The sequence below is a fragment of the Diplotaxodon limnothrissa genome, linkage group LG5, assembly GCF_057381915.1.
Source record: "Diplotaxodon limnothrissa isolate DT_005_m linkage group LG5, D_limnothrissa_male_GT1.1, whole genome shotgun sequence".
NCBI lineage: Eukaryota > Metazoa > Chordata > Actinopteri > Cichliformes > Cichlidae > Diplotaxodon > Diplotaxodon limnothrissa.
Window position 1 is genome coordinate 16,452,383 of NC_140600.1, and position 20,533 is coordinate 16,472,915.

A 20,533-nucleotide genomic window follows, 5' to 3' on the forward strand; every position below is an offset into this window, starting at 1 on the left:
CATTTGGTTCACTGGCTTGTTTTTATCTTTGGCAGCAGAATGGAGCCCCGTCTGGAGCTGTGCCATCATTTATCAAAAGAGACAACTGGTGTTGCAGTGGTTCATTGTTGATCCTATGAGGGGTTCGCTGTTGCACTGAAAAGAAATATGTGATGTAACTGCAGCAGCTTACTGTTTAGTTCCTCGTTGTAAGTCAGTGATCCAAAAAAGAAGAGTGGATGTGCCAAAACACCGTACGTTGATTAACATGTGAATAAATGATATGTACTGTCATTAAAAAGAATCTTGTTCTTTAAAAATCCATTGTAGTAAGAGATATCTGCTACATATTATCAGGCTTTATGCAGTTATTTATATACATATATAGTTTTTGATGGCTCCAACAGTCAACGCCATGCTGCCACCTAGAGGCAGATACAAATTGCAACCACTAAATTGAGGGATTGAGGGAAAGAAGACAGGGATGCCTGAAATATCCATCATGTATTATTCATAAATGAGCATCAGGGAGTAGATAACTCCAGTACACACACTAGCGCACATATACACACACACAGATCTAATCGCACCCATCTTTTGATCTGCATTGGAGGGGCAAATAAGGACAGCTGCCCAAAACTAAGTGGCTTGTTGACTTAAGTACTGCTTCATTTCTTCTTCTCGCTTCTCCACATGTCCTAATTTGTTCACACAGCTCTCTGCCTTTTCCCCCCTCCCAGCACTTCTGGTTTGATCACTGACTTGATCCCTCAATGGTCAAAGGGGTTTTTATTGGCATTAGACCTCTGACACTTAGACTGGTGTTTGGCGTTTGTTATCCTCTCTGAAAAAATGAGCCGGCTACATACTGAACCTGTAAATGAATACAGCTAGTTTAAAGTTTAGAAATATCTTTGAGTAGTAAATATCTTGCAAAGTAAGCAAATTGTACATTCAAGGGGTATTTACTTAAAGTTGTTGCAGCAGTTGTATCAGAGTCTTCATGAAGTCAGTTTTCAGTGTAGATTCTGAACACTAGAGGGTGCCATTACACACTCTTAGATGTATATGAGTTAATACTACAATATGTTACTGGAAAATTTGACCTGAAAGTATGAAAGGACAGAAAATGATGACAGATGTTTGGTTCTTTGTTGATGTTTTGTTTTGTTTTCTGCCAGGTGCTGGAAGCAGCCTGCATCAGAAATGTTCCAGTGTCAAGCAGCGCATCATCTCCTCCAAGCAGGAGTCAGGAGCAGCAGCAGGAGGGGGAACTGCAGTCAGTACCAATGTAGCAGCAGGCCAGAGAGCTGAGGAAGCAGATGGCACCGAGGTCCAGAACAGCGACGTGTCAGAGGGCCAGACAGAGCCCAATCCTGGAGGGGGGAGGAGCAGAGCAGGTGGAGGAGAGAGGAGGAATGGCAGGATAACCAAACCCTCCTTACTCCCACAGAGCAGCATGGAGGTGTCTTCTTCTACTTCCACCAACCAGGTAGAGGTCCCTGACACCACACAGAGCTCCCCGCTGTCAATCACCAGTGACATGGCTGACAGTCCTGCTCTTGCAATTGGAGCGGGCTTATCACAGAGCACAGCTGTGTTCATGTCTGAGGTCACCACGCTCACTGGGGATTCGGTTTATTCCGCCGGCCACACCCACCTGCTGGCAGCTACCCACGACAGTGCCACCGCTGGGATTCTGTTAGCTGTTGCCCCTGAAAACCAGAGATTTGCATCGTTTCCTGGTGGAGTAGGATTGGGCGAGGGAGGAGAGTTGGTTCTGTCCAGCTCTTTAGACTCTGGTGGAGCAGTCAGCCTTCCTGAAACCACCATGACCTTTGACCCCGATTGCTTCCTCAACAATCCCAAGCAGGGCCAGACATACGGAGGAGGTGGAGGGAAGACTGAGGGCTGTAACGGTGATGATGGAGGCCTCCACTGTTCCTCTAATGGCTTTGTCTACAGCCCAACCCTCGTCAACAACATCAAGACGGAAGCTACACCCCTAGAACAACCCCTGTCCACTCAGAGTAGCTACGTAGGAGAAGGAGCTGGCCTCAGCCCCAGCACCACGCTGGAGCAAATGGATTTCAGTGCCGTCATGTCATCAGCCTGTGTCCCAACCCTGACCCAGCCTTCACACCACCCTTCCCCGAGCCTCTTCCTCCAGGCCTCCCCTCAAACAAGCCAGCCCTCCCAGCTGCAGACCAACAGTACTGAGGCAACCCAGGAATCTGGCGAGGCCCAGGCTTACATAGGCCTGCCCACGGTGCCAACAGACTCTTCAGTTGCCAATGGAGACTCACATACACACCTCCATCAACCCAGGACAGACCAGCAGGCCCTGTGTGCAAGGAATGGGAAAGGATCAGCAGTGGGTTCCTTTCCCCTGACACCGCAGGATACCACTGTCGACCAGTCAGGCAGCAGAGGACACCAGGAGGTCGGAGGCCTAGACAAGCCTGCTGAGAATGGGGGAGCGTTACTCCTCAAGACCGGAGATCCTCGTGAAGCTTATGCCAGTGTTGACACAGAGCACTACCTCCAACACACAGATGACAACGGAGGAGAGGAAGGCGGAGGAGGTGGCGGAGGAGGAGGAGGGGAAAATGAGATCCTTTGTAATGGTGTGAGCTTGTCAGGGGCAAGCAGCTCAGTGGTGGCCAGTCCTCAGTCAATGGCTACAGGCGCAACCATTGAGGGGGCGCTCTACAGCTCTCCACTTCCTCAGCAAGGTGGGGGGGTGTCAGCTGCAACAGCTGGAGCAGGAACAGCCATCAGTCTGGAAGGCTTTGAGGCTTCTTTTGGAAGCCAGTTTTCTGATCTCATCAATGATTTTATCTCAGTTGAAGGGTCTGGGAACGGGGTCGGGGCAGCTGTCAATGGGGTTCTGATGCCCCAGGAGGGGGCAGCAGGAGAGGAGCAGGGCACAGCAGCAGGCCACTTGCAAGGCTCTGAGGTGGAGCAGGGAGCTTTGGGATTGCTCCAGGAGACTGGGAGGCTGTTTGGCGTGACAGACTACTCCCCAGAGTGGTCTTATCCAGAGGTTAGTAAACCCAACTTGATTGTCATTCATAATTATTCCCTACAGTGAAATTAGTCTTTGCAGCACATGACTGAAGGTGGCTCATATGAACGTTAAGTACTGAAATCATGCTGAGCACAATTTGTACCGCCAGCTTGCTTGTGTGGTCATTAAGGAGACAGAATATTTCAGACTCAGCTGACTGGATTTTGATGAAATTTCAATATTTAACTGATTCTTCAGGATAGCCTCATTAATTTACCCATGTACCATTTCTAATATTCCAGACACAAGTCTGTGATATAATTACCACAAATACTTAAGATAAGACTGCATCTTACCGCCATCATTTCCAAAAGCTATGGTGTACCGAATTTTATGGCAGATTGAAACTTCCAAAATTTAAATTAAAGAAATATCAGAAATAAAGAAACTGAGTTAAATACCACATAAACGACTTTGTAACATAAATTGATATTTTAGTTTTACCTTTATTTTCATCTCTCTATATTTGTATTTTTCTCATCTACTACAGACATCACAGTTTATTTATGTACATTTTAAAATTAGGAATATTGTACAAAGGTAAATAAATACAAAAGGCAAAGCAAATCAATTCAGTTTACATTTTATTAATGACTTATTGTGTGCACTTTTAATATTACTTTTCATACATTTAAAAGCATATTTGTATTTATTTAATAACTCCTTTATTTAACTATTTATTATTTTGGCAGTTTTAATCATCCATAAAAGTCTGCTACTGTGTTTTTACAGCTTTCATTTGAATCATCACCAATACATCCTTTTCAGGTTTAGGTTTCCTAAAGAAACAACAACAGTTTTCTCCAAAGGCCAGTGATCCATTTTTGCACTAAATGCCTCCTTAATTTGCCGGCAATAATGATCTTTATGTATTGCATTATTTTTAGCTACACTGGCAGGAACACAGAACAGCTTCATTCAGACAGTTCAAGCTAATTTGCTTTGCTTTGATGTAAGGCGTAGCACAGCCTCTAGGGGCTGCTAGCAGTCACGGATCTGTCATTGCCAAAGTAGCAGGTAGCCTACTTTGTGAATGAAGAAGAATGAAGACGAAAGCAAATATTTAGGCGCCTGGGTCCCGGACATTTGTCTTAGTCACAGATGGGGGTTTTGATAGAAATAAGGCATTCTGCATACTAACACACATACACACATCGAGTGAAGTGTCTCATTTCTCTAAGACTGTTGTTTAAACTTATACTCTGTAGCAGTGTACTGTAAACACACACACACAAAAAGCTACACTGTGTGATATTACTCTGAGACATTTACCTGTCTGCTGCAGGGTGGAGTGAAGGTGCTCATAACAGGTCCATGGTTGGAGTCAAGCAGTGAGTACAGCTGTCTTTTCGACCATATCAGCGTCCCCGCTGCCCTCATTCAGCCCGGGGTGCTGCGCTGCTATTGTCCAGGTAACACACTTGTGCTTGTGAAGACTCTGTTTTGTCTGTTTGTTTGTTTTTGTTTTGAATGCCTTGGTATTTCTTTGCAAAGCACTTTGTGAGCTTTACTTACTTTAGTCTCTCACAACTCACACTTTCCTTTATTTATAAATTCAAACCTTGGTCTGACCTTGATAATAAGCAACTTTTGAAGAAAGGAAGACCCTGACAGGGTTGCTTTTCAGGAGATGCAATCATTTTAATATTACAAGATGATACAAATGAACACAACGGGGTTTTTTTTATTTGTTTATTTTTTTAGGATTAAGTAAATGATACTTGACTATCAGGCTGTTTGATCAGTGTGATTGGGGTAAAGTTCAAGGAAATACTGACTTGCATAAGCATAACATTCACAATATATAATCTGTGATTGACTAACAAACTTTCCTTAAGTTAGCCTTTGACATTTACCACTGCAGTTCATCCACTGCTCCACGCTCCAACACCTTTTTGATATCCGTCTATTTCCAGCCCATGACACAGGACTAGTGATGCTGCAGGTAGCTATGGGCGGTGAGGTCATCTCTTCCTCTGTGGTGTTTGAATACAAGGCACGTGACCTTCCAGCCCTCCCATCTTCTCAGCATGACTGGCTGTCCCTGGATGGTGAGGACCACAATTTTCTGTGTACTGACGGCTGCACTTGTTTCAGTGACTTTAGCATGTAACTGGCTTATTGTATACACAGAGTGCTGATATAAACCTGAGTTTTGTAAAAACTCAGGTGTGTGTGTGTGTGTGTGTGTGTGTGTGTGTGTGTGTGATGCTGCCACTTTGCTACTCTGTTCTATTCCCTGATTCTCACATCCTGGTGTGAGATGCTTTTTGTTTGTTTGTTTTTCTGTACTCAGTGTAATCCTGACCAGTTTTTCCCGCTGCTTTTCTTTAGTGCGTCTCTTCTAGCAAGCAGCTGTTTTTTCCGTAACCCTCCGCCTGCATGCAAATTGTATCTAGCAGTAAACTGTTTTGATGCCTGTTGTTTCAATAGCGCAGGCATGTACCAGGCTCTTTCATCTTCACTGACAGCATTCATAGAGATGTTCGGCTTTGCCTGGTTGGCTTTGTTTTGGGCAGAGTCGCTTATTACTGAGTCTTGTTTGCATAAAGGATTGTTTTGTTTGAGCTGTAGATGTTCTCTGTGAGTTAAAAAAAAAAAAAAAGTACTTTAAAGGTGATAGAGAAAAATGAAACTTTCTTTGAGTGATCTGGAGGAAGGGGGGGGGGGGGGCGCTTTTGTGTGCAAAATATATCTCTTGATACAAATGCAGTCCGGAAACGCACGGGTCTCCTCGGTAAAGGCATGTCCTGGGTCTGCGTTCGCCCCCGTCTCTGCCTTGCGCAATGCGGCAATGCGGCTCCCCGCAGCAGGCTGGCTGATTTCTTTTTTTTTTTTTTTTTTTTTTTTTTTTTTTTGCCTTGCTAGAATGAAGGGCAAGGACATAAAGGCACAATCGCGGACCATTTGACAGACAAAATGCTGGGCACCGCTGGCAGTGGCGCTGTGCAGCCCGTGCTATATTTAGACTCTGCGACTGACTGTGAGCGGAGATAGCGGGCTTGGCGCGTTTCCCCCTCTCTTGTCCTTTGTTTGGCAGAGGCTCAAAGTATGTGAAGCATACAGATAAATAACTACAATCAAACACCCGTAGCACCCGGCTTTGTCACACGCCGTTGCTCCAGTGTGTGCAGACATGCTGACGACCGAGCCTCCTGCAGCTCCGAGTCTGGCGGGCGGATTTGAAGCGCGCTGTTTTGCCAGACATAAAGTAGAGACTGCTCGCTCCCTCTCTCCTTCTCTCTTGCTCTGTCGCTCGCTCGCTCTCTTGCTCTCTCCCTGCACTTAGCTGTGTTTTTTTGCACGGCTGGAGTAGCAACGTGTGAGTCGCACACTTCAAACTAACGGGGTTGAAGCGGGAACAAGAACAAAGAGAGAAGCAGATAGAGAGAGACTCGCTGTTTGGGTTCGTAGCTTATTTGATTTGTTGATGTTTTTTAACTGGTCTTTGTAGCTCAGCTGAGTTTTTTTTCTTGTGTTGTAGATGGACATAAACGTCCCAATTTTTCAGTTTAATTCAGAGCTGTGGAGCCTTTGCTAGGTTTCCATCCCACGTTTTCTGTCAGTTTCTTTTTTTTAATTTCAGTAGTTTCCATGTGGTTGCCCTGCCAGTCGATTTTAAACAAATGCAGGTGAAGCTGCCACACGATGCCGTCACGCTGGCTCCCAGCCTATTTGAGTTGAGTTGTAGAATTGTGGATGAAGCTTGTCTGGTTGACCTGTTCGGTTTCAGCACCACCAGGAGTGGACAGAGCCTCTGAACACTAAGAAGCTCATGTAGAGAGGCCCTGATCAAAACAAGCATATAGAAGAGTGTGGGGATGCTGATGTGCAGATGTGTTGTTTGTGGAACATTTGGGCATGTTTGGATGACAAGAATTCTCAGTGACCTGTGTGTAACAATAAAAAAACCCGAAAGCATTTTACTTTTTGGTAGAGTTTTGGCACAAGTTTGATCATCAAAAGCATATTTAGCGATGTGCTGTAACACTGGAGACTTTCAAATTTGGTGTTTTTGTTTGTCACTTTGGCCAAATCTCAAAGGAAATCAGGAAGTCTGAACAGCACAGTAAATTCACAGGTACCAGGGATAATTATTGTCAAGCAAACTCTTAAAAATCAGAGAAGAAAAGAGTTCAACAGGTGAAAATGTGTCGATATAATGAAAATGCGGTTTCTTGCTTATGTCTTGCTTCTTGTTTATAAGATAATGTAATAACTGTGCGAAATAAGACTAATATTAGCAGCAGTAATTATAAGGCCAAGTAGAAAATTAATTACAAAATAATAAATTCAAGATTTTATTGAACAGTTAAAAAGGGGAATAAAATGACCCATTTAACTGCATATTTTCAATTAATATCTTCAATTATGGGATTTTATTGTATTAGCTTTTTCTATTAACCAGAAATTAATACTGTAGCAGATATCAGGGTCTATTCTTTTTCTGTGTGTGTGTGAGAGTGTTTACATGCTGATGCGTTGGTGATAATAGGTGAGGACAGGTGTTTCTGATGTGTTTGGCTGCTAAAACTATTGGAGTGTTTTTGCCTTGTAGTCAGCTGAGCTGTTTTGCTCTGGGATTGGCAGAGTGGAGTGGGAGGAGCCTGAGCCCTTCTGTCACTGTCATGGCCCCACCCACCTCTGGTTCAGTCTTTGTGCTTCAGGCAGCAGAAAGAAAAATAGGAGTGAAATGAGAGCAGAGCAGAAATAGAGACTCTGTGAGAGAGCAGCAGGTGGAATGACATAATGTGCACTGCAGCAAAAACCGCAGCAGCCCTGAAACAAAGGGTCACATGCAACCCTGCTACAGACATAAATCTGCATTGCATACATGCTTATTTACACTCTTACACTCTTGTTGATAATAATGGGAGTCATTAGATTTCAGCCAGTATTGAATCCCTTCTGCTTTTAAGCTTCTCTATAGCATTTATTGAACTCTCACATGGATTTCCCTAATGCCACAGTTTGGTGGTGCTTACAGCTTTAAATGTCCCACCTTCATTTCTGTAGATACCCAGTTCAGGATGTCTATCTTGGAGCGTTTGGAGCAGATGGAACAGAGGATGGCTGAGATAACCAATCAAAATCCCAGCTCAGAAGCCATGGCAACAAAGGGAGGAGGAGTGGAGGGAGGAGGAGCTACTGATCAGCAGTCTCAAGTAAGGCTGTTGTGCCTCTTACGATGAAAGTTCCCTTTAGAGCTTTAAAATGTGAAGGCGCACCATAAGAGAAGTGCTGAAAAACATGTGAAACCAAATTCAACTGTTTAAATTTAAAAGCAGCACCATGTGAAGTCATCGTATGCACAAGCAATACATGTAAGCCAAAAGCTCAGACTCCTCTAACACACTGTTTCACATATATTTTTCTACTTTGAGCTCTAGATGATGTCAAAGAGAGGGGATATCCCTAATATGTGGTCATCTTGGGGCAGCTGTGACAATTCGGAGTGCTCTTCAAACCTTCTGTTTGCAAGTGTCAGCCAATTAAAGGAACAAAAACAAGTTGTTTTTCCTTGACTGATAATGAGCTGAATTTACAAGACAAACTTACAAAGCCTACTTAACAACACAAATACAAGAATCTGGCCCTGTCCACATACAAAACTGATCATTCTTTAGTGAAGTGCTCAAAAGCAGTATTAGTTGCAAGGCTTTTTACTGGTTTTCCTTATATTGCAAAGGTGTTGCAGTATGGCAGAAAAGTTAGTGACACCTTGAAATATATTTTTAGCATTTGGAAAAGAGGTTGACCTAGTCTATTGTTTTATTTTACAATCTTCTAGATCTCTCCTGATCAGGGGTCATTCGAAGGTCGTGTGGTGGTGGTGTGTGAGAAGATGATGTCTCAGCCGTGCTGGGCTTCTTCTAATCAGCTCGTCCACAGTAAGAACTCCAGAGGAATGACTTTACTGCATCTGGCTGCAGCTCAGGGTTATGCGGGACTCATTCAGACACTCATTCGCTGGCGGTGAGGAACACACAATTACAACATGCCATCTTGACGGCACAAACTGGAATGCCAGTAATTTTAATGCTATTTGTGTTTCTTCGCAGCACAAAGCATGCTGACAGTATTGACCTCGAGCTGGAAGTAGATCCTCTGAACGTAGACCACTTCTCTTGCACTCCATTGGTGAGCAACCAGTGCTTTTTTGTGCATATTGCTTTCTTTCCATTCCTCTGTGTGTGTGACAGTTGTTTTCCTTGGACTTCCATAGATGTGGGCTTGTGCTCTGGGCCATACTGAGGCGGCATTGGTGCTTTACCAGTGGGATCCAAGAGCTCTAGCTATTCCTGATTCACTGGGACGCTTGCCGCTAAACATTGCCCGATCCCGGGGCCACACTCGATTGGCTGAGCTCCTAGAGCAACTGCAACATAGTCCTCAAACTCAGGGCCAGCCTGCGGACACTTGGATGGATAGATGGAGAGGAGAGTCACAGACGGGTGGGATGAACAACAGCCCCAGCCCTAACCCAAACTCAGGTTTGTGGTTTCTCAAAAACAGGAAAAGTTTTGTTTCACCCTCATAAATAACAAAGTTCTATTTATCCTCTGTCTTTTATTGTGGAGATTCTATTTACTAACTTCAGCCACCAACCTTTAATTATGAAAGTGTATGGATTTTCACTGATATATAGCTGGTTAGTTTAACTTAATATAGAGAGAATAGAAAATGTACCTAGATAACATGAGCCACCTCCCAGCATGACTTAAGCCCTCCTCATTAGCATTAGTGTTTAAAAATGTAGTGAGGTGTTTTTTGGATGGTAGTAACTTCCTCTTTACTGGTTTTGTAGAAATTGCACCAGGAATCGTTTAAACATAACCCAAAAACTATGACTTCATAGTTTTTGTTTTACACGTTAGGTTTTTGTTCCGTTTGTATAGAGGGAGCTTTAAAGGTGTTGGTAGGCAGTCAGACTTTCTTTTCCTGAGCTAAGCTATCCTACTGCTGACTTTATTTATATACAAACTGATTCTGAAAATTTTGTTTGACAATCCAACAGTAAATCATTACACAGAAAACTGTAAATGATCACCACTATTTCTGATTTTAGCTGTAAGTGTAAGTGTTATTGTCGCTGTTTTTCCACCATCTTTGTTTCCCCAGAGCTGAGGAGAACCAGGGCAGGAAGCAAGCCAGACAACCAGAGCCAGAGCTGGAGCCAAACAGAACACAGACCCCACAAGGGAACCCAGGGAGAACAGGGAGGTCCACCCCCAGCCAAGAGGCTCAAACCCAACCCAGATTCACAGCAACAGCTAGCTAACTCGATCTCTGGTACCACCCCCCTCAACTCCTCTCCAGGTCCTAATCCTCAACGGTCTCCTCTCTCTAAGCCGCTACAGACGCAACCCACGAACCTCAGCTGTCAGAAGGCACCACTTACCAGGTCCAGCCCCAGCCAGCCTCAGCTTCCTAGTGCCCCATTCTCCCACCTGCAGGCCAGGATAGGGGGAGCTGGAGGGGGCAGCAGGTGGAGTCTGAGACAGACTCTGGGGCAGCGTAGCCTCGCCAGGAAGATTCTAGGAAAGGAGCGATTGGCCGTTCACCTGCGTCAAAGAGTGTTGTCTGACAGGGGAGAGGAAACAGAGCTGTTGACCTATCAGGATAACGCAGATGACTTGCAGGTACAGATTTTTATGTGCAGTGTTGAGTTCGATCTCTAACCAAGCATTCATGCATGAACTGAGTAGCTGATGCAAAGTCAAAAAGTACTCAAAATGGAAGTGGTAAATCATGTATTACTGTGCAGGAGGAAGCTGTAAGTATAAGATTTCAAAGTCTTTGCGATGAGTCATTTAAGTATAGAGTGTTATGTGAGACTTTAAAGAGCTATTCAAAACTTACCCAAAAAACTAAGAGGAAGTAGGTTTTATAAATATTTAGGTAACCTTTCCTTTTCATGATTTGCAGATGGACATCACAATGCTAGCTGATCACATTGTGGAGGCTTCAACTGGCAGACTCAAGCAGGAGGTTATTGAAGCAGAAATTGAATCCAGGAAGGTTGGGATCAGCAGTGATGTCAGATTACTGTCTGGTTACCTTGGTGAGGTGGAAAGGTGAGGTTGACATATTTGCATAAGTTATTGCATTGCTTTTTTGTTTTTTTAACAAACAACCATTCTCAATCTTATTATACTTTAAAAGTAATATTTCTTTTCCTCAGGTTTCTAAACTCCAAACCTCAGACTCCCAGCCCCAAGCCAAATTCTCTCTCAGGGCCAGAGGATCAGCAAAGTCCTCAGGCTAAGCAAGCCCCATCCTCCCCCTCTGAGTGGACCTCCTTTCTTTGTGCAGCTATGAAGGAGGAGAGGTTGAAAACAGATTCCTCCTGTCTAGCCATGACTGAGGCAGAGCAGGGAGAGCTGTATGAGACCATCAGGCATGCTCTGCACTCCCTCAGAAAACACAAGGCCAGTGTAACCTAAACTCCTTTAGAAAAAAAAAAACTGAATTTGTCTTTATGCTCAGCCTACAGTGACTCAATGTATTATCCTCAGTTGTATAATCCACATTTGAAAAAAACAAGCTCAATATGATTGCAAACCATTTTACATATACAAAATTTAGACAAACTCTTGTCACTACCACAGGGTCCCATTCAGGAACAACGCAAAGAGATTGCAGCAGTGATTCAGCGCTGTTATAAGAGATACAAGCAGGTAAGAGTTAACAACATGTAGCCAAGATTAGCCTCTAACATGTCGCTCTGCAGTTCAATAGTGAAGTAGTGACACAGCAGTTGTAGTTGTTTCCTTCATAGATGTAAGCTAAATTATCAGGTGAATTTTCACTTTGATTCTCTCTCATACGTGGCTAAATCTGTAGTAAAGAACAACAGATTTCAGTCCACTTGAAAAAGCAAATCTTGCATGTACACGTATGCACTTCTTGTGTTTTTTTTTTTACCTTGTTGTTCTAATATAGCAATCTGAGAGGAATATATGTAACTTAATGCTGTCATGAACTGAAAGAAAAGATGTTCACATGATGGATTTTGTGTATTCTTGAGATTTTTATTCACTTGCTTCCTGGTCATTATGTAATATAGCAAAAAGTAAGCTCACAGGTCTGTAGTGCATCTGTGGGTCTTATCATGTGCAGACATGTTGCATATTGCAAAAGTATGTCTTTTCTGATCCCAGTGAGTTTTACAGCACTGTTGTCCTCTCTTCCAGTATGCACTTTATAAGAGGATGACCCTGGCAGCCATCTTGATCCAGAGTCGTTTCCGGAGTTTTCATGAACAGAGGAAATTCCAGCAGAGTCGTAGAGCAGCGGTCCTCATCCAGCAATACTACCGCTCCTACAGACACTCTCTCAGGCACGTCTCACACATGCACACACACAAAGGGAATAATTATCTTATGTATAATCTCTTACCCCTCATCTTTGCCTGCAGCAGCCTCCTAACTAAAAAACAGAACCAGGCTGCTCGCAAGATCCTGAGGTTCCTGCTCCGATGCCGCCACAGGTAAGACCTAAAACTCTTAATGCTGATTCAAACACAAGCGCACGCACATCCAAAGACACATGCTTGACGCTTAACAAACCCACTGCCACACATACACACACTACACTATTGCTAATAGTTGGTGTTGTTTTACTGTTCACGTGAAGCCCCTTGATGGACCATAGGCCTCTGAAGCGGGTGAGTCTTCTCTTGCTCTCTTCTCTCACTCCCTCTCTCCTGGTGGCTGATGCCTGTTTGCATGTCAGCAGAGGGAGGGGGAGAGGAGATCCTGGATTATCATCCTTCCATCTCGCTCTCTCTCTCTCTTCTTCCCTCCCTATCACCTTGTCTCTCTCTCTCTCTGTCTCTCTCTCCCTCTCTCTCTCTCTGCCAAATGATGTCAGGACTTGTGCATGACTGACATAGTTAGAGGAGCGATCCCTGCGTATGGTTTTCCTAGGGGCATGTTCTGACTGTAATTGCAAGGGGACTTTAAGTGTATTGCTTGGCCTGCAAGTCTTATTTTTTGTGCCTTGATGGGTGGGGAGAGTAGCAGAAGGGAGAATGTGTGCGTCTGTTGGAAGGAGTTGCTGGGAATTTGCTGAATTACATGCGGCCTTTGGATATGAAAATGAAAAAACAAGACATGCAGTTGCACGCACACTTACACAAATCTCCGACTCTGAGACTAATATGTGTTTGCTCTTCTTCAGGGCCAGAGAGCAGAGAAAGGCCAGGGGTCCTGAGAGCCCACCACCAGGCCCCGCACAGAGCCCCCTCAGCCTGTGAGCAATCTATGTCCCCCTCCATCTTCTCCTTTTTCTGTCTCTTCTCTTCTGCCCTCTCTAAACTCCCTTCCCTTTCCTGACCCTTTTCCCTTGCTTTCTTCTTTCCTCGTCTCCCCTCTTTTCTCTCACTCCCTCTCCCCTCTTCTCTCAAGATGAAAAAAAAAAACTTTTCCCAGACAGACTGAGGACAGGATAGGTGTCCATCATGGCAGCTCAGACAGACAGACTGCTGGGCAGAGCCCAGGGACCTGGCTCTGCCCACAGCACTGATCCTCCTCCCCAGTTTCACTGGGAGGCCATCACATTAACCTCATGGCATTCTTTGCACTCTTCATGGGTATGTTTCTTTGCAAGAGCAAGTCGACGAGTCAAACCAGAGAAAACGAGGAAGCGCCCGACAACGGGATACCGCTGTTCACGGCGGTGGCCGGATGCACCGAAAGGCTCCCGTAATGAACAGCTCGCTCGAGAGAAAGGCTACTTTGACATGCAGAAAACACACAAAGCTTGCTGCGTTTTGTGTCCGAACAAAAATCCATGAAAGAATAAGAAAAACATAAACCAAAAAACTCACTTCTGTGTTGCATTTGCATGCAAGGTTTTTCGCTTATTCCTCCTCTCCATCAATCCCGAAGAGCTACAGTCGCAAATCATTCTGCCGATTTAGTATACCACAGTATCACCAACCACTCTGACTCGCAGGCGTGCAAACCTATTACTCAGTCACCCAATCAAAAAGGGGAGGAACTGCACTTGAATGTAAGAGGGGCATTGTTAGATAAAGGGATGGGGTCTGAATAACGATGTCTTAATTTGTTACATGGACTTTGTACGGAGTCGTTCTCAGAGGCGGCATTTTGCCCGCCCGATGTGGTGTGTCCGTGTTTGTTCAATTCAATGCATGTGTTTGAGCTACGAGCTCCTGCATGCTTGCCAAAACTGCTTTAGTGTTGTTTCTTTTGTATTTCTGTGTAATTGTGTCTCACTTACGTCCTCATCAACTTATCCTTGCCCTGTGTAATGTGAACTGTGTAAGGACAACTTACTTATTTTGGGTGCTTTTGTTTTGTTTGTTTTTTTAAAGGGAAAAAAAAAACTTTATTTATTTAAGGGTCTGATTATTTATTTAATTGGCTCAAGAGTGGTTGTAGCTCGAGGCTGGTTTTTTTCCCCCCCATGTGATGAAATGCGACATGTTCCAATGGTTAAATGTCTCTGTTAGTTTGTTCTTTGCGTGAACCTCTAAATCCTACCTGTGGTTTTGAGGAGAGAGTCACATACCATTGCCTTGACTTCTTCTTGAGTCTGAGAGGTCTCTATGCTTGCTCTGTACAGGACATGGGTCCTATACCTGCCCCTATACAGGGCACTGGTCCCCATATTAGCCCATACGGGCAATCAAATCCATATTTTGGACTATTGCATATTCCTGTATATAAACTGACGAGGTAAGGGGATATGAGGACCCTGAAACTTTTTCATAAGAGGACTGTATTTAAGATTATAAATTATTTTACTCCCATAATGAGAACTTAAGACAGAGACCTGGGTACACAGGATGGCTGTATTGCTTGTAAATAATGTAGATAATACAAACGGATTAACGTGCATGAGATTTAAGACAAAGAAACAGCAAAAAGAACATGTTAGTGGCTATGGACTGTGAGAGGATTTTAACTGCTTCACTTTAAGAGTATCCAGTTATAAGTGTTACTGAAAAGAACATTTTGTTAAAAAGCATGCAACTTGAAAACTCTAATGTTAGAATTATAAGTGGGAAAAACAAAGTTAGCTGAAACAACGATCTTTCAGACAAAACATTTACACTTTGTGCTTTTCGTTTCTTGGCTAGCAAAAATTAAACTCCTTTTGCCAGTAGTGCCAATTATTATGAATGCTATTTTGCCTAACAGTATGTTACGTTGGCGAAACCAACGCCCAAAAGATATCGGTAAGATCTACCGAGGCAACACGCAGACAATAAACCGCAGAAGAGATGTAGTGCCAGCGCAGCCGTAGACCTCCTACAAGTTCTGAAGTTTGCCCAAGGCAGGCTTACGTATAGGTGACGATGCACGTGGGGAAATGATGCCAATGGCGATGATGATCGTTTAAATGTGAGTGCAACGACTGACGATGCAAAAGAAAAGAAAAAAAAGGGAAGAGGGCGCTACATTCTTCACAATGTGGTTGTGCTTCAGCAGCATACTAGCTTTTATTAAGATCATTTATCACACCTACAGCGGATCCAACCTGGCCTCCAGTCTAAGCTTTCCATCCTCAAACAGAATGTCCTTCCCCGTTTTGGTTTTGACATATCATTTTCTCCTCATTGTCACTGCCATAATTATACTACATGTACTTTAGACTTATGGAAAGCTCTGTTTAGAAAGTGCCTGCTCAATAACAGAAAAGTGCAAAATAATATCAGGAAGTATCTTATTGTGTGTCCTCTGAAAGGTTTCCAGTTAACCTGTTTGTTTTTTCCTAAATTGTGTGTTTTCAAATGAATCTGACAGTGTTAAACTTGACCTTAGTCTAAGCTGGAAGCTGTAATTGGGAATGTGGTGTGAATGAATGCTCATGGCCTGATTGACGCTGTGTGTCGCTTGCTCGGGCGATTAATTACCCTATTGCCGTTAAGTCCTACTTTTTGTGTGCGTTTTTCAGTAATTAGAAGGGAGAAAACCGCTGAATTCAGCCTCCGTGTACTAAAGTATGAAAGGCACAGTCACGAGTATGTTCGCCCTCCAAGAGGAAGCTGTGTTTTCTTTCACTTTGTCTGCTTTTCCCCTACAAAAAAAATATTTTACAACATTTAAACAAAATCATAACTGGGCTTTTTTTTCCTCATAGAGGACAAAAATATCTTTCACACACACTTCCTTTCTTTGTCTTTCTCCCTGTCTCACAAGGATGTGCATAGACACATAAACGCAAATGTACACACAGGTGCAAAAATAAAACGGCCACACGCTTTCTCTCTGTGCTTATGTCTTCGGGAACAATGAAATCTCTCCCTTAGATTTTACTCAGGGTTGAAGAACAGGGAGATGGTATGTGGAGTGCAATGACTGCTGGCACAGAGTTGTAACACTGCAGGTGACAGGTTGTGTACATTTGGGTGTGTATGTGTACATATTTGAATGTGTCGGGGATACGTCGTCCACTTGTATCCACACTCTTTATAATAGTCTAGAAGCAGCAAATGTGATCTGTTTGCCTTATCTGAGAAGAGAGTGAAAAACACGCTTAAATATGAATTCCATTCAAAGCAAGTAATAGGGTAGGAAAAAAATACTTATGCATTTGCTGTAGTCTTAAACGCACAAGATTCTTAATATAAGAAATTCATAAGTGATACAAAAAATAGGTAATGGCCCCTGAACACCTGAAAAACAAAACAAAGTGAAAAGAGATAGCAGATTGTGAGATTAACAGCTGGAAGATATCGATTGTGTTCCATATGTTTTCTGAGGTTTCATCATACTGAGAGGCAGCCATGGTTTGGACAGTGCTGTTAGGAGCGTTCATACGGTATCACATGAATAACTTCTTAAACTGCCCTTCCTCTCACATCAGCACAACTAAAGGACACTGCTTTTATATAACAGACACACATGAACATACGCACATACACAACAACTTCTAAATGCTCAAGCTTACAGACTACACGCACACACGAAACTGAACACACAGATTGCAGAAAATCCATCAATATGCTCACGTTTTTGGAGAGGATGGTGACTGTAAAAAGATTATGTAGAGTAGAAGAAGTAAAAAAATAAAAAATAAAATAAAGAAATAAATACATAAATAAAAATAAGAAATGTTGCCATAGTAAACAGCTGGTTAACATGTGCAGAGATGGCCTCTGTTCTCTTAAGTCCGCCTAGAAATGAATGGTATATAACCTTTCAGGCCTTGTTTTGAGAGGGCGTGGCCAAACACCACATTGCATGCTAGAATGGTAGTCCCTCATAGATAATCTATGGCTAGACCTCTCCTTGCCTTCCTCTTCTTTCACTCCCCCCTGGCCCTCCCCGCTTTTCTCCCGCTCTCATCTCCTGCTGTATTCCCACCTTGCCTGCTGTTGTGTTCTCCATGCCTATCTCAGTCTCTCATTCCTTTTTATTTTGTAGCCTAGTTTTTAACTTCTTTTGTTTTACGAACATGCATGCACAAGCATCACTAAATTGTTGATGTTTTAAAAAGAATATTTTGTTGCTGAGGCCATGCAAAGTGTTTTGAATATTGCCCTTATATGTGGAAAATGTCTTCTGAATGCTTTACATAATTTCTGCTGTAAAATGATATCAGAATAAAAAAGAAAATTTGCACTTTAACACATTTCCTGGCTCGTATTTATCCCTCACTGGGTCCCTAATGAGAAACTTGCAGATGCTCTACTGAAGGGATGTCAAACTCATTTTACACTGTGGGCGACATATAGCAGGCCAGACCAGTGAAACTCTCCTCTCTCTCCTATCAGTGTAAACAGGTTTACCTACACACTTGATCGCTGGGATAAGTATTAGAAAAAGAATTGATTTTAACATTCCAGCTCTTTGCCTATGGAACGCCAGGACTGCCATAATGAATTAATTAAATACACCATTAAATAATTAATTAAATGTGGCAATAATTAATTAAAATTGGAATTAATTAATTAAATAAATAGTTATGATATATGTAATTAATTAATTATTGACACATTTAATTAATTATTTATGTATTTCACGTTTTAATTAATTATTGACACATTTAATTAATTAATTATTGACATATTTAATTAATTATTTATGTATTTCACATTTTAATTAATTATTGACACATTTAATTAATTATTGACACATTTAATTAATTATTTAATGATATATTTATTTATTTCATTTTGGCAGTCTTGGCGCCTGGCTCTCATCATGAAATAATTTTATCTGTCAGCCTCACCCATCAAACTCAGGGGGCGGGGTTAACGCTGATCGAGTCAAAACCATTGCTTTGGCCTGGTGGCCATTGTTTCTAGCACACAACAACCGGTATGTGGAAGCTAACAGAACTGAGCTTTGAAAAACCCTGTTTGTGTGTTACCAAATACCGTTTTAATATTTTTTTAGCCGAGAATGTAGTGGTTTAATCTTCATGTGTCTGGTCGGTTTGTCAAGATACAGCCTCTTTGCAAAAGTGTTTCGATGATTTCGGAGATGTCGTCCCAGTCTCACGGCAAAGCGTGGGATAGACCCGCTCGCCTCGCAAGCAATCCCACCGACAAAGCGCAGGCCCCGGTACACAGCTGTAGTAACCCCCGCTGACTTCTTTTACTGAGGTTATATTTATCGGTGTTTTATTTCCTGATGTTCTTATGTGTCCTACGTGTTTCAGTCGCCAATTCTGAATTATAACTAACATTAAAAACATGTTTAAGGAGGAGAGAGAGCAAATAAATCTGTTTAACATCTGATCTTTGGGTTTTTGTTCAGTAATCAGCGTGACCTGTGTATAAACACATAAAAGAGATAACGTTGGTGTTTCCGTCATGTAGTAACTGCTGGCTTTAACTGTACAAAGGTTGTTCGACACTATGAAACACATACAGACTTCATGATGTTCGGCTAATATTTTTATTGTGAATATTAATCATGCTGACCTCGCTCTGTACACCACGCAGCGAGGTCAGCATATCCACGATATCCTCAGCTCCATGAGTTAACACAAAGTTTCCCAGCTGACTATCTAACTGCCAACTATTCCAGAGACGTGAAAATATACAGCATAAAGAAAAGTGTAAGAGACTCAGCAGCAGATTAGAATAACAGTTATACATTTAATAAATCACCAAATGAATCCAAGAAACGAGCAAACCTGTTCCGACAATTTGAATTTGTATTCCCTCAGCTGCAGACTCGCTGCTGTTTAAATGTTTGAAAAGGAAGATTAGATATAAAAAACGTCAAACATAGACTCAGTCTGCCTTCACATTTGATATGAGGCCAGCACGTATAGTGGCCTCAGCAGGCTATTACTGAAATACACGTGCTATATCATAAATTATGATATAAACAGGGAGGTCCTATTAACATGTTTAGTTTTAAAGGACACCTTCCTGCCTTTAGTCTCATTCATGAGCAGTATTAGTTTTCTTCTAACATCCAGAAGTCTGCACAATGTGTTTCATAGTTTGTAACAAGCCTTTGACAGGTAAACATAACATGACCGAAAAAGCAAAAAAAAAAAAAAAAAAAAAAAAAAAAGAGAGAGAGAGAGAGAGAGAGAGTGTTGACATAAGAAGAGAAAATGCTCTCAATTATGGAGACAGGCAAATGGTTCATTTATGTTTGATGTGTGTTTATTCCTCCCTAAATATCGTCGGTGAAGTTCGCCATGCATGTCAGATTTTCCTGCGCATTTTTATACCTCTGCCAACAGAGAGAGAAAAAAAAATCACATTCTAACAGACAGCTGGTGCTTAGAATACAGTTGAATAACTATTAAAAAACAGATGATATTTAGATGATAGTTCAGTCTAACACATGTGCCAGTGAACCATTAAACGTCTGTGAAACTATGCAGTTATGAAACGTAACTTTAACCTCAGCCAAACCGATTTGCTCAGTTGTAAATAAAACAGCGAAGTAAACGTGACCCGACAGACAGAACCTGAGTGAATGAAGTCCAGCGTTTAACCACTGAGAGCTAAAACTCAGCTGAGGTTTGAAAGCTGTGTGCTGGTGATTGGACATCAGCCGCTGATAAAGCTGTTCGCCTATAAAGTGCTCTGTAAGGAAACGAGCTCCAGCAGCTCTGCGCTCGGGGAAAACACTATATTTACTTATCTTGTGCAGAAAAATGCGCTGACATTGCGTTATATCGAGCACCGGCTGCCCAGTTAAACTGTGACTATCACCAGGTAACTAGGCGTGTTTCTTGAATTAGCAGCAGGTGTTAAACAGCTGACAGATGAGGAGGAGGATGCATGCAGGTAAACTGAGGGTCTGCTGAGCTGATCGCTGGTTTCGTGAGAAAAATGTCAGCTCGTTCTTTATGTTACAGAAGCACAGAGACACAAGACCAGGCGGAAAGAGACGATCGTTCGGTGAAAATGAGAATCTGCGAATGCAACATGTGGAACACGGAGAGTGGAATATGTAAACAAACCGGTTAATGTACCCCCTCGGTGCACTCTGCATGCTAACTGTTAGCAGAGCTAGTGAAATCTCTGAAAAC

The 20,533-nt window shown here is 42.6% G+C and overlaps 1 protein-coding gene across 2 annotated transcripts in view; it reads left to right on the plus strand.

The window, feature by feature from the left end:
* LOC146631863 (calmodulin-binding transcription activator 1-like) overlaps positions 1-13,310 on the plus strand; it is a 57,716-nt gene extending 44,406 nt beyond the window's left edge. Inside the window, exons 8-21 of one of the 2 annotated variants that reach the window (XM_085353953.1) lie at positions 1,161-3,025; positions 4,335-4,461; positions 4,966-5,100; positions 8,066-8,214; positions 8,841-9,025; positions 9,112-9,190; positions 9,276-9,543; positions 10,172-10,692; positions 10,979-11,127; positions 11,235-11,481; positions 11,662-11,730; positions 12,247-12,392; positions 12,471-12,542; positions 13,235-13,310. In XM_085353953.1, coding sequence (XP_085210079.1) covers positions 1,161-3,025; positions 4,335-4,461; positions 4,966-5,100; positions 8,066-8,214; positions 8,841-9,025; positions 9,112-9,190; positions 9,276-9,543; positions 10,172-10,692; positions 10,979-11,127; positions 11,235-11,481; positions 11,662-11,730; positions 12,247-12,392; positions 12,471-12,542; positions 13,235-13,310 — 4,088 coding nt within the window. Of the gene's footprint in view, positions 1-1,160; positions 3,026-4,334; positions 4,462-4,965; positions 5,101-8,065; positions 8,215-8,840; positions 9,026-9,111; positions 9,191-9,275; positions 9,544-10,171; positions 10,693-10,978; positions 11,128-11,234; positions 11,482-11,661; positions 11,731-12,246; positions 12,393-12,470; positions 12,543-12,688; positions 12,939-13,234 lie in introns of those variants that run through there. The other variant, XM_085353952.1, reaches the window with a different exon arrangement.
* The last annotated feature ends 7,223 nt before the right edge of the window (positions 13,311-20,533 follow it).